Raw genomic sequence first — 15596 nt, 5'->3', positions numbered from 1 at the left:
TTCCATATATAGTCCCACACCCAAGTAGGGTAACCTTGGATAGTCACCCCCTTGCTTTATTCAAGAGGAAAAAAAACACACAACAAAACAAACAAAAGCTCAGCACTTAAATTTATAATCGTCAAGAGAAGACAAACTATGTTACTACCAAATGACTAGGGGTTTCTGAGGAAGTAGAAAACATCTTTGAACAAAAATTTAATTAATTACACAGAAGAGAACAATTTTTGCACTCTGGTTTGCAAAATTTTTACCAAAGACAACATTTCTATGTATATTCATAAGCATATGACACTAATGGTTTTCCTATCGTCTGGCTTGAATCTTGATCATCAAAGCCTGCCAGCAAATTTGAGTACTTTCACTTTCTAGTCATTCCTGAAACACTGATCTATAGCCTTTGCATGCATCTTATGAGGATACCCCAATGTTGACAATAATGTGTGTTCAAAGTGCATCAGTTTCTAGCAGCTGTATCATTTCTGAACTGTTCTACAAGGGGAGGAAGGAGAAGAGCAAGCCTACTCTTATACCTCGCAATTCGTCGTAACCGCTCTTCCCTTAATCTACAGCAAAACATTAAATAGCTATGTTATTTGTTGCAATTACAAAAAAATGGTACCAACACCATAGGGAATAGAGAAACTTACCGTGCTCGAACCTTTTTAGCATGCTTAACATGTCTCTTTAACAGATCTTTCGGTGATAAATCCTCAAAAGATTTGTCACCCTGAAAGCAGAATCAATCAAGTTAGTGTTGAAGGAGGCAGATGTGTATCTACACTTAACAGAATTTTAGGTTTAGAAAATGGATAAATAAGAACAGAGCCTCACTTAAGTTCCTAAGCCTGTACTGTTTAGCAGCTTATTTCTAGTAGCATATTTTCGTAGTGTTTATCAAAATATATATATATATATATCTTATTTCCAAAAAAACTAAAAGTTAGATTACTTGCAAAAAAAGCTGAGACAAAAAGCAAAAAGCTTTTGGCAGATAAGCTGGGCCCAAACACACCAAAGTCTTAAACATCCAAAAAAGACTGAAGATTCAGTAACATACATATTCAACTCTGTAACATATACGTATTAAATAGAACTATATAATTTTTCATAAATCTACGTCAACTTGTCATTAAATTGTTAAATATAAATAAGTTCAAAATCATCTCACTAATCTGCAATTGAAAATACAGCTTTATCCTCAGTTTAAAACATGAAGTACATCATATCATGATATCAGTGGCATTTTTATGGGATGCCCCCAAAACAAAATTATGGTTAAAGGATTCAGGGCTCATCTAATAACCCACCATACCAAATAAATACATAAACAGAAATAGATAATTGATCATCAATAACAATGATCACTACGGCATTTTCATTTCAAGGAAACCCCATTATTGTTATGACAATAATACTAATAGTTCTTTTGTTGTTAAAAACAATGATTATATAGAAAACGATAAAAATAACAATTATAATTATAAAGATGATGATAATAATGATCAGATAAGCCAACCTCCTCATCTTCTCCTTCTTCTTCTTCGCCTTCCTTTTTCTTTGACGGATGAGTGCTTGCAGTGGATATAGGCAAAGGTTTTGGGAAAGGCCTCACAACATCCCCATATTGTGGCTGCCAATTGGGAAAAATAAATTTACAAAGCATTAACTCATGCAACCAACTTTTAAGGCCCAACTGATGAAAAGTAAACCAAAGAGCACAATCCACATAAACTTTAATTGAATTGGTGTAACAATGTTCTTAAAAGCAGTTACAAGGAAATCACAAAAATTCAGTTGATCGCCAGCTTCACTGAACTGCTAATACAAAAGTTATTGAGAGGAGTTCCTTAAAACACTCTTGATATTCTTCAACAACAACATTGATGAAGGTTCAACTAAAGGATTTATATTGATCATCAACTTAAATCATCTACCATTACATGCTAGAAATCCACTAGGTACCAAGATGAGAGTTAGAAACAGCAGGGGAGACGTGATCATACACATATAGTAGAATTATAAACTAGAAAATGAGTTAAAGTGAAAACATGTACTATAATTTTTTATTCTCAAAGAAAGCTGAAACTGTCAACCATTTCAGCAGCATCTTCAAAATTATGTTAGAAGGCACACACTGTGCCCATAAATGAGCCCACAACAATAAGGTGTGATCTGATTCAAGTTAAAATGCATTACGAAGAAAAGAGGATGACAACAAAAAATGCGAGTTTAGATAGTGGGGAAATGGCTGTACTGAACAGAAAATAAGACTAGATAGGTCTGAATGATATATATATATATATATATATATATAGAGAGAGAGAGAGAGAGAGAGAGAGAGAGAGAGAGAGAGAGAGTATAGAACTTTATTGAATATACTCAAAAAAGAGAACAACAACAAAAAAGCTTTAGGGTATGTTTGGTTGGGGTGAAAACAGGAAGGATGGAAAATATGGTGAAAAATGACAGTTTTCACTGTTTGGTTGAAAGGGGGAGTGGTGGGGCCCACAAGTTTTCTCTTCCCCCACTTCAAAATACAATCTCTCCAAATTGGAGTAAAAAGTGGGAAAAATATTTGGACAAAACTACAATGGCATAAAAGCTTATACTCACATATCTGTATAAGCTCTTTGAAATCAAATATGCAATAAATTGACATTACATTACCGCCTATATTCTTAGCTAATGATGCACATGCACATGTCAATACGTAAATATTGATTAATAAGAAACTGGCATTAGCATAAAAGCAAAACAAAAATAAAATTGCATAAAGAGAATCTGCACATGCAAAATTTGTTTTAATACATAAGATTAACATGTAAAAGTTGATACCTACATTAAGAATCTACACACAGATTGCTTACAAGTAATAACATTGACATAAAAGCGAATGAAAAACACAGCATACTCCAAATGCATTATAAGAAAAATTCCCATCCAAAATTATGCAAACCTGAAATTCTTCAGAGATACCATTCCTCAACCATGATCGGCAAAGTGCATATAGAGAAGCATCTGGTGTTATATTGACCTACAAACATAAGCAGCAACAAATGTATCATGACGAAAGGTCAAAATGTTAATTCAAGTCGACATTTTAGTTATAATAAACAGTACACCAAAAATTTAAAACGATTAACACTCCAAATGAACAAAAATATAATAGACACTAACATAAGATTTTTTTATCTCTCTTCGTATCTGCTTTATAGTTTTGGATGGTGAGGAAATCGAGTGCGATAGGGATGGCAATAGGACAGCATTAAATATATTTCTATCTCCTGATTCGCAATGAATGATATTTGAATATAAAGCCAGATTTATATTAATATTGATGGTTTTTTTCCAAAATAAAATCAAACAAGGGTTCAAAATGAATACTCCTCTTTAGCTAAATCTAGTTCAGCCAATTCCAAAAAAATTTAGCAGAAGATAAGTAGAGCAGGTTTCCTTCCAAACAAAATCCAAACACTTTAACGATTCCATCTATTCTAAACAATGAAAATAGAAATTCTGTAAACAAAATCCTTTCCCCTTCTAGCTATTACAGGAAGTTGCTTCAGCCTCTATATCTCATGTCTCACTAAATGTCCAAAACTCTATTCCCTTCTTTAACTTCCCTCATATTGATTTTCCTTTTTTTGGGAAGCGTCATGTGCTTCTCTCTCTGTTTATCAACATGTGTTTTTTCTCCTTTTCTTTTGTAAGTTCAGAACTGTGAAAGTTAAAATTTTATATTGATTTTAAACAAACCTACTCAGCTCACCTTTGGTGGCCAGAGATGTAACAGGGAATAGAAACAACCCAAGCAATGAGATAAGTTCTTACAGAGTTTTTGCTTCTTTTTCTTTTTGGAAAGGGGATAGGGACAAATGTAATTCAAATTACACAGGGTAATTTTCTTATCAACCCATTGCACATGCATCTTGCATCCCACAATTAGTAAATAAAATGCATTCTTTGAACAACATAACCAAAGTTTTTGAACAATTGAAAAACCAATATCTCATGTAGCTATTTTCAGTGATAGTGAATCAAGTCATGCAGATTTCTTCTGCATGCATGATGCATATCCAATCAACCAAAAAAAAAAAAATCATATGCTTACTTTTCGATCTCTGATCGTGTACAAAGACTCGTCTACAGTTTTGCCTCTAGAGAAAGCATCCATACTTTTGTCCCTACATAAAGCACCACAAGAGATAAATTAAACTGTACATATATGCATTAATGAAAGAAAAATGATGCTATCTTATAAAGAAGTTACCTGGGATCCTTATAGCCATTATAGTCAGAAACTGAAGTTGGAGGAGCAACCTAAAACGAGGAGAAGACAATCAATATCTGCAGAATTGTTTTTATCTATTGCCACTGAATTCCAATGTCTGACCATGCCAATGTCAGCATGAAAAACAAGCTTATCTAACGCTTATGGAGCTCATGAATGCGCTCAAAGATGAAAATATCGAATTAGTGCCCATCAAGCAAAAATCCCAATTTAACACAGAAAACAAACAAATAATGATAAACTAAGAGCAAACCACACAATTTGCAGAATTCATTTTGATAATGACACCCTACCCATCACTCATAACCCCCAATTGAAAGCAGAAACAAACAAAATACTAAAAACCAGAAGCAACCCATTAAAGCTGCTCATACATTTTTTATATAAACACTCTACCCATCAAAAAAAAAATCCCAATTGAACATAGAAAACAGACAAACTATGAGAACCCAAAGCTAGCCACAAATTTTGTTGATATAATTTTGATTAAAAAAAGCCTTACCCATCAAGCATAAACCCCAATTCAACAAAGAAAACAAACAAAATACGAGAAATCCAAAGCAACCCTTCACAAAAAATCCCAAATTGAACATAGAAAACAAACAAAAAATGAGAAACCAAAAGCAACCCATCAAAGTTTTCCATATGTTTTGAAGAAACAGACAACACCTATCACGCATAAACCCCAATTGAACATACAAAACAAACAAAATTCAAAGAAAACCCACACCAACCCATCAAATTTCTTTACCAAACAGTCAAAACCCATTAAGCAAAAAACCCCCAAAAAGAAAAAAAGCTGGGACCTTTTGGTGCGTAGAGATAGGAATGCCCTTGATGGGGTTTGTAGCAGAGGGGAGCTGAGAAGTTGGGTGTTGCTGGTGTAAGTGGTGAAGAGGAGGCCTCATCACATGGACTTGAGGATAAGAGACCAAAGGCCGAGTGGGGTACCCAACACCAACACCACTTGTAGTAGTTGCTGCTGTTGTAACATTGTTGTTGGTGGCAACAGTGACAGAGTTTTGAAGAGGTGGTTTGGGAATGAAGCCACGGCCAGAGGAGGCAACAGGGTAGAGGATTCCTTGTTGGGCGGGGTTTGGGGATCGGACTTGTGGGTACAAATGGGGGATTTGGTGGTGCTGGTGGTGCTGGGGATGTGGGCTTTGAACATACACGGGTCTTGCGGGTTGTGCAGGGGATGTGTTTGTGTTTATGTTTGTGAGAGGACGTGTGGTGGTGGTGGTGGTTGTGGTGGTTGGTGTTGTGGTGGTGGTGGTGGGAGTGGGTTGGGGATCCAAGGCCATGGTGGTGTGTGGCGGCAAGTGATGGCGGGGGATTGTGGTGAGAGGTAAAAGTTCCAATAAATAGGGGTTTTTGAAAATTTGAGAGAGAGAGAGAGAGAGAGAGAGAGGTGCTTTTGATTTTGATAGATCTGTCCTAGACGTTTGGAGCCCGCGGCATGGTTTCAATTTTCTTTTTTCCTTTTTTCTTTTTTTTTGGGTGGGGAAAGATTCAAATAAATTACAAAGATTAAGGTTATGTTTGGTTGTCTGGTTGGATTGTCTAGTTGGAGGAGTGGAAAAGTGAAAGGATAGAAAATTAATGGAAAGATGGAAAAGTGGTGTAGTGGGCCTTTTTGTGGTTAAAGTGGGCCGGGCTGCCTCCTGCAGTATTGGGCCCGAATGTTCTGAGTAAGGGAGCTGAGACTGGTCCAACTGCAACTCAACTTGGTCCGACTTGCGCACAAACTATACCTCATCTGCCAAGAGCACGGTTACAGCGGGCAGAACTGTTTCAAATGAGTTGCGGCAGGCAGATACAATGATAATAATAAAATCAAATCTGATCCGCAGAACCAAAACCAGAGAGGAAAGAACACTTCTTCTCAAAGTGAATAATCTCTCAGGATGATCTTGCCGTGAAAATTAATCACTTTGAGGGAAGTGGACCTGAATGGTTAGTACACAGGAGCACTTTTCGTTTCCGGCAGAGAGCAAGACTTTGAAAGAAAGAGAGGGAATCAACCTATTAGTGCATGTCTGACATTCTAACTCTCTATCTTTTTCTTTCATTTTTCTAATATTCTCCCTTTTTCTTATCTTTTTTTCTTTCTTAATCCTTGTTTTTATTTCTTGACTTTCAAGTTTTTCAGTACCGTGGTTCTTATTATGTTCTCATTCCTGTACACGACAAGGGCTTCTTTATAGTGCCTACCATGACCAGATTTTACTATTTTAACCCTTAACCACCTTTATCTGGTCTGAGTATACTTGCCGACCACCACTGGTCCAACTGTGAGCCACTCCCCATCACTATTTTGTTTGTTTGTCTGTCGTGGTACCCTTTCCTGCTACAGTGTGGTTGTCTTCTCTCTCCCTATTCCTCATGGCATACACCTAGTGGTTTCAACTCAGCTTTACCCCTTTGGGTGGTATCTCATCCCAGCAGGACACTTCCCCCAAAAGAGCCCTAGCAGGAATCTCAAAATAGGTTTTCTCCTCTCCCCACCGCCAAACCATGCCTTCTTACCTTTGACCCATAACCTCACCATGTCCTGTATTGGCTGGGTACAGGCTGGTGAGGTCTGGGCCTTACACGTGCCTTTTACACGTGCCTCTCTTCCATGTATGTCCAAAATCTGTCTGCTGCTCATACGTCTGCCATGGTTGGTCTGCACAGTCTGCCATCTGTTCTTGACCATTTTTTGGTTTCCCTTTCCTTTATAACTTGCCCTATTCGGGGCTAGGCCTTGCTTGATGGTAGACTTTACTTTTTCTTCAGCCCACCATTTTTCCTGCTACTATCTCCTGCCATACCACTCTTATCATTCCTGCTGCGAAGTTGTTTTGTTTCAATTTGGCAAGACCTCTCTAGGCCTGCCATTTATTCTTCTCCTAATGGCTCAGCAAGGCCATTGGTTTTTGTGTTACATCACTAGTGGGCTCTTGTGTCCCATTTGTTTTCCCTTGGGCGTCCCGGGCCCGTTTGCTTTCCTTGGGCTTCCTCAGCCATTTTCCTAACTTCGCATTACCATGAGCTTTTACTGAATTCTATGGGCTTTCCCAGCCCAATTACGTTAGTTCTCATCCTTGGGGTTTGTGAGCTTGCTATCAACCCCTTACTTACTTTGCTTTCATAATTTTGGGTCTGCCGCGACCCATTCTCACTTTTTCACATCATATACTGTCCATGGTTTGCTTTTTCTCTCTTTTCGAGCTCCTTTAAGCCCATTTACCTCTTCAAGACCCATTTGTTTATCTTATAGGCCTGTGATCCATTATTCCTGTCCTTGGACTTAATGAGTTTTCTATCCATTTGCCAACTCCTTTCTGTCCGTGTTGTTGGGCTTCTCTCTTCCACTTGGGCTTCCGAAATGGCCATCAACAAGTGAGAGGATATAAAATATTTAGTTTTTCCTCATGTGTGTTTGGTTGGAAAGGTGAAAAAGTGGGTGAGAGGAAAACTCTTTTATTTTTTATTTTTATACAAGATAGAATTTTTAATCTAGTCTAATATAAGTGTATGTGTGTGAAACTCCCTCCTAGAGACTTGAATTTTGGCCTTTACCCCACACACCCCACAAGTACTTATACTTGTGGAGTGACCATCGCACCAAGGGTATGCGGTGGTGAAAACTCTTTTATTTGGTTGAAAAGAAAAGTGAGAGGATAGAAAATGTAGTTTATATAAATTGATTATTATACCCTTATTACATAAAGTGAAGGGTAGGTGAGATGAATAAAGTGGGAGTATTTGTATAAAGTATATCATTCAATACTTTTTCCTCCCCATTTTCCTCTTAAATTGGGAGGATAAAAAAATGTGGGTCCGGAGAGAAAATTTTCCTCTTTATTTTTTGTCTCTCTTGTTTTCTCTTCTAAACCAAACAGTGAAAAATGCAATTTTCCACTTCCTATTTTTCATCCTCCCTGTTTTCACTCCAACCAAAAATACCTTAATGGAAAATATAGTTTTATGCTTTTATTAAATATTTTCTCCAATATTATTTTAAGAAAATACAGTTTTAGAATGAAGCTATTTTCACATCCTATCAACCATCAAGATAAGGTTTTTTTGAAATGATTTTTATTTATTTTCATTTAAAAAAATCAAAATTATTAAAAATCATATATTTTGTAAGTTTTTTTTTTTTTTTTTGGCCTTTAAAAAACTATTTTTCAAAGAGTCGTGGAGGGGCACTGAATTGGGTGAGATGGTATCTTGTACATCTAATTCATGGGGTAGGCATCTCACATATTTATGAATCTCGTACTTGTGGGGTTTGCAAGTTTATAAGAGGCTTGCTCCATAAAACAGGCTTATAAGATAATTTCTAGTATGATATAACATTAAAATAAGTTTAGGATTAAAGAGCTAATAATCTATTACTTTATTGATTTACAAATAAATTGTGTAAGGACTTAGTTCGTGACGGCCCCAAAATAGTATTGGGTTCGCATGTTCAGGGCTCAAACAATATAATTTGTAGAGCATGGGTTTGAAAAGTTAGGCCTTGGTTACCAGACGATGGTTAGTCGTGGTGTTCATACGGAAATAAACTATGCTTGCTCGAGAAGTTTTTCTCCTCGGTTCAGCCTGGGAGGCTCTGGTTTTTAGCCCTTTTTTTCCAGCCTCTTTTCCGGATTGTTTGCTTCTCCTTTTATATTAGCCTGTATCCCTTATCCTACGTCCACGTGTAGGTTCGACTTTCCAGAACTGATACTTGTCCCATCAGTCCATGTCCAAAGTGGTTGGGGGTGGTTGTAAAAGTTGAAGAGCATGGTTCTGTCAGGTGCAGAGTATTCAATGGCAGTAATGGCAGTTTTCCCTTCGTCCTTTGTCGCCATACTGTCCAGGGGTCCTTCGTCTATCAACGCAGATATTTTAGGCTTTTCTCAAAACTGTTTCTATACCGTTCTTACCCTTTCTTTCAGGAGGACCTCGGGGATGCCGAGGACAGAGTCATCCTCGGCTATGTCTCAAGGTTATTTGGACTTTTATTATATGTCCTCGGCTATATCCCACCTCGGCTCGGGCCTTGGATCTTAATACAAAATGGGCTGGGGTCATAAATTCTCTGACCCCACAATAGCCTCTCAAAATCCTGCTGTTCGACCTCTTGGTCTGAGAGGAGGGTTTTGGTGATGCCAAGCCTTTATTACAGTTCGTTTAGCTCTGCCCTTCATTAATGTTGGTGTCTCTTCATCTACTTAGGAAATGCGCCGGGTTACGAGACATTCTTCTAGATTTACTCACGATGCGCTCCTGCTATTTCAGTGTACGAGGCGCGTCTTTAATAAATTCCCTTTATGAGACCATTCAGATCCGACGGTTATAGACGGCGTTGGGGAGTTAAGTGGATATATTCTCATTTACTGCTCCCCTTGGGAATCTGTACGGATTAAATGCTACCAAACTTGCCTTCCATATAAAAAGCCAGGCAAGAGGTTACTTCCTTTATGTAGAGACCCTTTAATCTTTCTAAAGTCTTAAACCTTCAGCTTCGCTCAAAGTTTTCCTTATCAGCACAGTCAAACCTTATAGTGTGATATGTCTGAGGTAGAAATGGGGGTGAAGAGACCGCATCCTTTCCAAAAGCACCGTGTCCCTCCGAAGCTTATGATGGCTAGGTTAGGGCAGGGTTGGCAGAGACTCAAGATATTTCTCATCCTTCTTCAGCCAAAATCCGAAGCAGGAGTTAATCGCATCAAGCTTTTGATGCAACTGAGCTGGGGTTGCTCATCATCAGTACCATCCGCTCTCCTATGAGCATAGCTAATATGGCATCAGCGTGTTAGGAGTCAGGGCTGACGCAGGGACTAAGTATCCCTGCTTCTTCCTCTCTTCCTTCACTGGTGCCTCATTTTGCCTCCCATTCTTCTTCTTTCCCATCACCAGATCCATCCTGGTGCTTTTACTTCTTCCTCTTCTTCTCCTCTTCCATCAAAGGGGGTCACCCTCTTATACATGGTCGCTACTGGAGCAGAGTTTAGAAAGAATTGGTGTTTTTTTTTTTTTTTTTTTTTTTTTTTTTTTTTTTTTTGTAATTAGCTTCATGTATAGGCTTGTTTAAGCCCCCCATTGTACGCTGTACTACTTCTTTAAATTAATAAAAGTTGACATTATTTTATTCTATGTATTCTTTCTTTTCTGCAATGGTTATGCCGTGAATAGATGTGCTATCATATGACTTCTTTTTATTTTTATATTCTGAACGATGCTTAGGCAGAAACCCTCATTAAGAAAAAGATATTACTCTAAACTTATTGAAACTATCCGGCATAATAATGCCGACCTGAAAAAACGATATCTAGGGCAGAAACCATTATTAAGAAACAGATATTATTCTGAACTTATTGAAACTATCCGGCATAATAATGCCGACCTAAAAAAAACGATATCTAGGGCAGGAACCCTTATTAAGAAAAAGATATTATTTTGAACTTATTGAAACTATCCCACATAATAATGCCGACCTGAAAAAACGATATCTATGGCAGAAATCCTTATTAAGAAAAAGATATTATTCTGAGCTTATTGAAACTATCCGGCATAATAATGCCGACCTGAAAAAGGGTTGCATACCCCAAACTAATTGAGATGATGGCTGAATGCTCGGTGCTGTGCAGGACGTAATCATCCGAGGATGGGTAACCCAAAATGAACTGTCCATGCGGGTCGCCAAGTACTAGGGTGCTTTGCCACCTTCCTAATGACCTTCATAGCCTTAGTCTTTTCTAGCACCCGGTCCGAGGACCAAGGTACGATCGTACCGAACTTAAACGCTCATTTTCACTAGTTCCCTTAGAACTGAGAATCTGAGGACAGGTTGGGATCCTCACTCTGTCTAGGACTTAACTCGACTTTTAGCGAATAATCTTCCCGTAGGTCTGAGCAATCTAGAATTCCCCTTAAACGGTAGGACCACGCAATACCTTGGTTCTGTCCAAAACTTAGCTTTTTTAAGTAGTTGGTTTCCCCATAGGTTTGAGTCCGAGGACCATGCAATACCTTGGTTCTGTCCAAAACTTAGCTTTCTTAAGTAGTTGATTTCCCTATAGGTTTGAGTCCGAGGACCATGCAATACCTTGGTTCTGTCCAAAACTTAGCTTTTTAAGTAGTTGGTTTTCCCATAGGTTTGAGTTCGAGGACCATGCAATACCTTGATTCTGTCCAAAACATAGCTTTTTTAAGTAGTTGGTTTCCCCATAGGTTTGAGTCCGAGGACCATGCAATACCTTGGTTATGTCCAAAACTTAGCTTTTTAAGTAATTGGTTTCTCCATAAGTTTGAGTCCGAGGACCATGCAATATCTTGGTTCTGTCCAAAACTTAGCTTTTTTATTAAGTTTGGAGAGATTAGCCCCTCAGCCAAGTTGTGGGACATTGGTTTGGGGTGATTAGCTCCTCGGCCAAGCCCCTAGAACCATTCGCGTTACTGACGCTTCGAAGCGTAGCCCCTATTGAAGAAATGTAGCCCTTAGTGGAACTTTATGTTAGGACACTACAACAGGCTATTGGAAATGATAGGGGGACTTTATTGATCCACCGCTTGTGTTAACACACAAGCCTTTCCCACAGACGACGCCAATTGTAAGGACTCAGTTCGTGACGGCCCCAAAATAGTATTGGGTTCGCACGTTAAGGGTCCAAACAATATAATTTATAGAGCATGGGTTTAAAAGGCTAAGCCTTGGTCACTGGACGATGGTTAGTTGTGGTGTTTATACGGAAATAAACTATGCTTGCTCGAGAAGTTTTTCTCCTTGGTTCGGCCCGGGAGGCTCTGGTTTTTAGCCTTTTTTTTTCCAGCCTCTTTTCCGGATTGCTTGCTTCTCCTTTTATATTAGCCTGTATCCCTTATCCTACGTCCACGTGTAGGTTCGACTTTCCAGGACTGATACTTGTCCCATCAGCCCATGCCCAAAGTGGTTGGAGGTGGTTGTAAAAGCTGAAGAGCATGGTTCTGTCAGGTGCAGAGTATTCAATGGCAGTAATGGCAGTTTTCCCTTCGTCCTTTGTCGCCATACTGTCCAGGGGTCCTTCGTCTATCAACGCAGATATTTTAGGTTTTTCCTAAAACTGTTTCTATACCGTTCTTACCCTTTCTTTCAGGAGGACCTCGGGGATGTCGAGGATAGAGTCATCATCGGCTATGTCTTAAGGTTACTTGGACTTTTATTATATGTCCTTGGCTATATCCCACCTCGGCTCGGGTCTTGGGCCTTAATACAAAATGGGCTGGGGTCATAAATTTTCTAACCCCACAAATTGTATCATCAATTTGTACCTTGGCTTAGGGCATCCAGTAAACTTAAATAGCACATTGCTTATTTTGTGAATGGATCTCATTAATTAATTTTTTAGAAAATAGGAAAGATTTCACATTAGCAAGTAATATTATACAAATGGTGCTAGAAATTTTTTTATTTATTTATGGGAAATAAGTGAATTTTATTAAATACGAAAACCCTAAAGTACATCATGAAGAAAATTTTGTTCTATGAAACAAGAAGGTGCTAGAAGTTATTAATTTGGTTTTGAAACCCAAACTGTTCATTGAACCAGAAAATAGAAAGATTCAAGGTTTTTAGGATTGGGTCAAGGTTGAACCATGATGACGTCATAAATCATTTAATAATAAAATTAAAACAAATAATAAGAAAAAACTATAAAAATGAGCAATCTTGATTTAAAAATATTAAATAATTTTCAAGTACATTATCACAACTATTAAATAAAAATAATAATAACAAAGCATAAAACATTACATTAAAATTACAATTAATCATTTAAGATTATAGATATAATGACTTTATGTTTTGATTCTCCAAAAAATAAAAATAAAAAATACAAAGATTTACTTATTATATTGGTATGTTTTACTATTATTACTTTGGGTAAACTACATATTTGGTCCCTATTCTATACACCATATTTCAATTTGGTCCCTAACTTTTCAATTGTGTCAAATTGGTCCCTAACCTTTCAGCACCGTGTCAATTTAGTCATTATTATTATTTTTTGGATGAAAATTGATAATGCAATTAATGGTCAAAATAAAATATTAGCTTTCGTTGATGTGACAACACGCTATAATTTTATTTTGATTGTTTGACATGTCATCAATTTTCATCCAAAATATAACAATAAGGACTAAATTAACACGACATTAAAAGGTTAGAGACCAAATTGATACAATTGAAAGGTTAGAGACCAAATTAACATATGCTGTAAGAACACGATTTGTAACGACCCAAAATGATACTGGGTTCGCACGTAAATAGGCCCAAACAATATAATTTGTAGAGCGTGGGTGTTAAGAACTAGATTAACTTTTGTGAAATGAAAAGATTCACCCTTACATATATTGAAGGCTCAGAGATGGCGCAACAATCGTTTTGTTTTCATAATCGATACAATCCTTTTGCTTTTTTACGTTCTTCTTCCTCTATCTGTGCTTTCTTTTTTTTCTCTTATGTTCCGATCCCCCCTTCTGGCATGTTCTTCTTTCAGTTTATATACCACCCTCTGTGTTCCATCCTCACCACACACGTGTAGGTTGGGTTCGGGGGATTTCTTTCTGTCCCATCTAACACCTCCTGGAACTTCCTATGGGCAGCTGTAAGGCTGCCTCCTTACTGTTCAGGTATCACCTCCACATTAATGCGGTCAGAGAGTTGGTTGAGAGGTAATTAATGCGGAGGTAGCTGTAGTTATAGATATTTGTTTGCCTTTTCCTTCTTACCCTTGGTCTGTTATCCCATCTTCAGTGGTGACATAATTCCGAGGTCCGGTTGTAATAAGACCGCGTCCTGATCGTCCTCAGACGCATACTGCCGAGGAGTATGGCATCCTCGGACGAATACGGAACTCCACTTTCGTGATATTGACTACCATCCCCCCTCGGTAATCACCCTTATGACCTGACTTGGCCTCCTCGGATGGATATGCATCCTCAGATGGGCCACAGGCCCAACAATCCTGACCTTAATGGGCCTGTTGATTGACTGGCCCCCACATATGCTATAAAAGATAGGGACCAAATATATAGTTTACCCTATTATTTTTTATATAATGCTTTCAAGTTTCAAGTAAATATATCCTTTAATATAATATATATAAAAAATGTAAATTAGGTTTAAGAAATAAAAAATTCTCAACTCATGAGATGTAAGATTTCATTGAGCAATGAACACGTCTCTAAAGGCATACATTAACCGAAAACAACTTTAAACAAATAATGAAAAAGCCAACTCTTTCTCACTATCATGTTTTTCCCAAGCAATCCAAATCTGATAGCTTCTTCTAGTCTTTTGCTTTTCTTCTCTACATTTACTTCTCAGTCTTCATCTCTTTCTTTATTCCCCATTTTGGTTCGATCGTACGGTCCGGTCCGAATTTCAAAACCACTTATATATTAGTTAGACAACAAATTTAGTTGGAAATGGGATATGAGTAGTTTGTAGTCATGATGCCATCAAGTTAGAAGTATTTGAAGACTCATTACTAATCATTTCTAGAGCAACGGGGTATGGCAAGCTTGAGATCCTAAACTTGTAACTTATCAACACTATTTGAGCCAGTTGATTTTGAAGTTCACAGTATAAATAATGTTCACTTATACGATGATAATGCATAGCCAATTTTTCAATGCTTTAGTCACTAGGGCTAGCATGATGAAGCTGATCAGAACTGCAGATGATTTATTGTCATTGTGAATATAAGGCAAGGACACGACAACCTATTGCCTCAGCTTCAAGGAATGCTTGAATGTATAAAAAAAAATCTGATGGGAAAGCATAGGTATTTTTTAAATACTTAATATTCTCAAAAGAAAGCATAGGTATTATTATATCAATTGGTATATCTAAGATGGTGAATACTAGTTCAAAGCCACACATTAATGGCCTTAATATCATTCGATAACAAACACATCATGTGCACCATTCATTAAGAAAATACTAATTTGAAAATAATTTTATATTAACCCATGCTTAGCATAGATATAATACTAGTGACTAGTGTCATATGTATGAAAATATATAATATATCAAGAGTTGGGTTAAAATTATGGGTGATTTATTCAGCAAAAAAAAAATTACAAATGAGTTTGGCATTACTTTTAAGTTTTAGCTTTTACCTTTTAACCTTTATGTACAACTTTTTAAAACCTCATTTTCTTTTTTTCTCACTTTTTCAATTTTTTTAATGTTCAAGTATACTTCAACACACTTTCATCAAAAAATATTTAGCAAAAACCTAGATAAGTTGTTCCCAAATAGACACAAATGTGGTATAAC

The 15596-nt window shown here is 37.3% G+C and overlaps 1 protein-coding gene across 1 annotated transcript; it reads right to left on the bottom strand.

The window, feature by feature from the left end:
- Window positions 1-90: 90 nt before the first annotated feature.
- LOC115983632 (rho GTPase-activating protein gacJ-like) lies at window positions 91-5702 on the bottom strand. The gene is made up of 7 exons (XM_031106361.1): window positions 5101-5702; window positions 4274-4323; window positions 4115-4187; window positions 2960-3037; window positions 1520-1633; window positions 651-730; window positions 91-566 (listed from the first exon to the last, which is right to left on the bottom strand). Exons 1-7 carry the CDS (start codon window positions 5596-5598, stop codon window positions 458-460), a joined length of 1002 nt encoding a protein of 333 aa, XP_030962221.1. The 5' UTR covers window positions 5599-5702; the 3' UTR covers window positions 91-457.
- Window positions 5703-15596: the final 9894 nt, after the last annotated feature.

Source organism: Quercus lobata, chromosome 4, assembly GCF_001633185.2.
Source record: "Quercus lobata isolate SW786 chromosome 4, ValleyOak3.0 Primary Assembly, whole genome shotgun sequence".
Taxonomy (NCBI): domain Eukaryota; kingdom Viridiplantae; phylum Streptophyta; class Magnoliopsida; order Fagales; family Fagaceae; genus Quercus; species Quercus lobata.
The sequence above is the reverse complement of the archived record's forward strand: the minus strand, read 5'-3'. Positions and strand labels throughout refer to the sequence as shown.

What these genes read in the sequence shown, in the direction of transcription:
- LOC115983632 (XM_031106361.1), bottom strand. Translation starts at nt 5,598, where the DNA reads ATGGCCTTGGATCCCCAACCCACTCCCACCACCACCACCACAACACCA. An exon ending in GTATCTCTGAAGAATTTCAG is followed by an intron (nt 1,634 to 2,959) that starts GTTTGCATAATT and finishes CCCAATTGGCAG; the next exon opens with CCACAATATGGGGATGTTGT. An exon ending in GCTAAAAAGGTTCGAGCACG is followed by an intron (nt 567 to 650) that starts GTAAGTTTCTCT and finishes GTTTTGCTGTAG; the next exon opens with ATTAAGGGAAGAGCGGTTAC.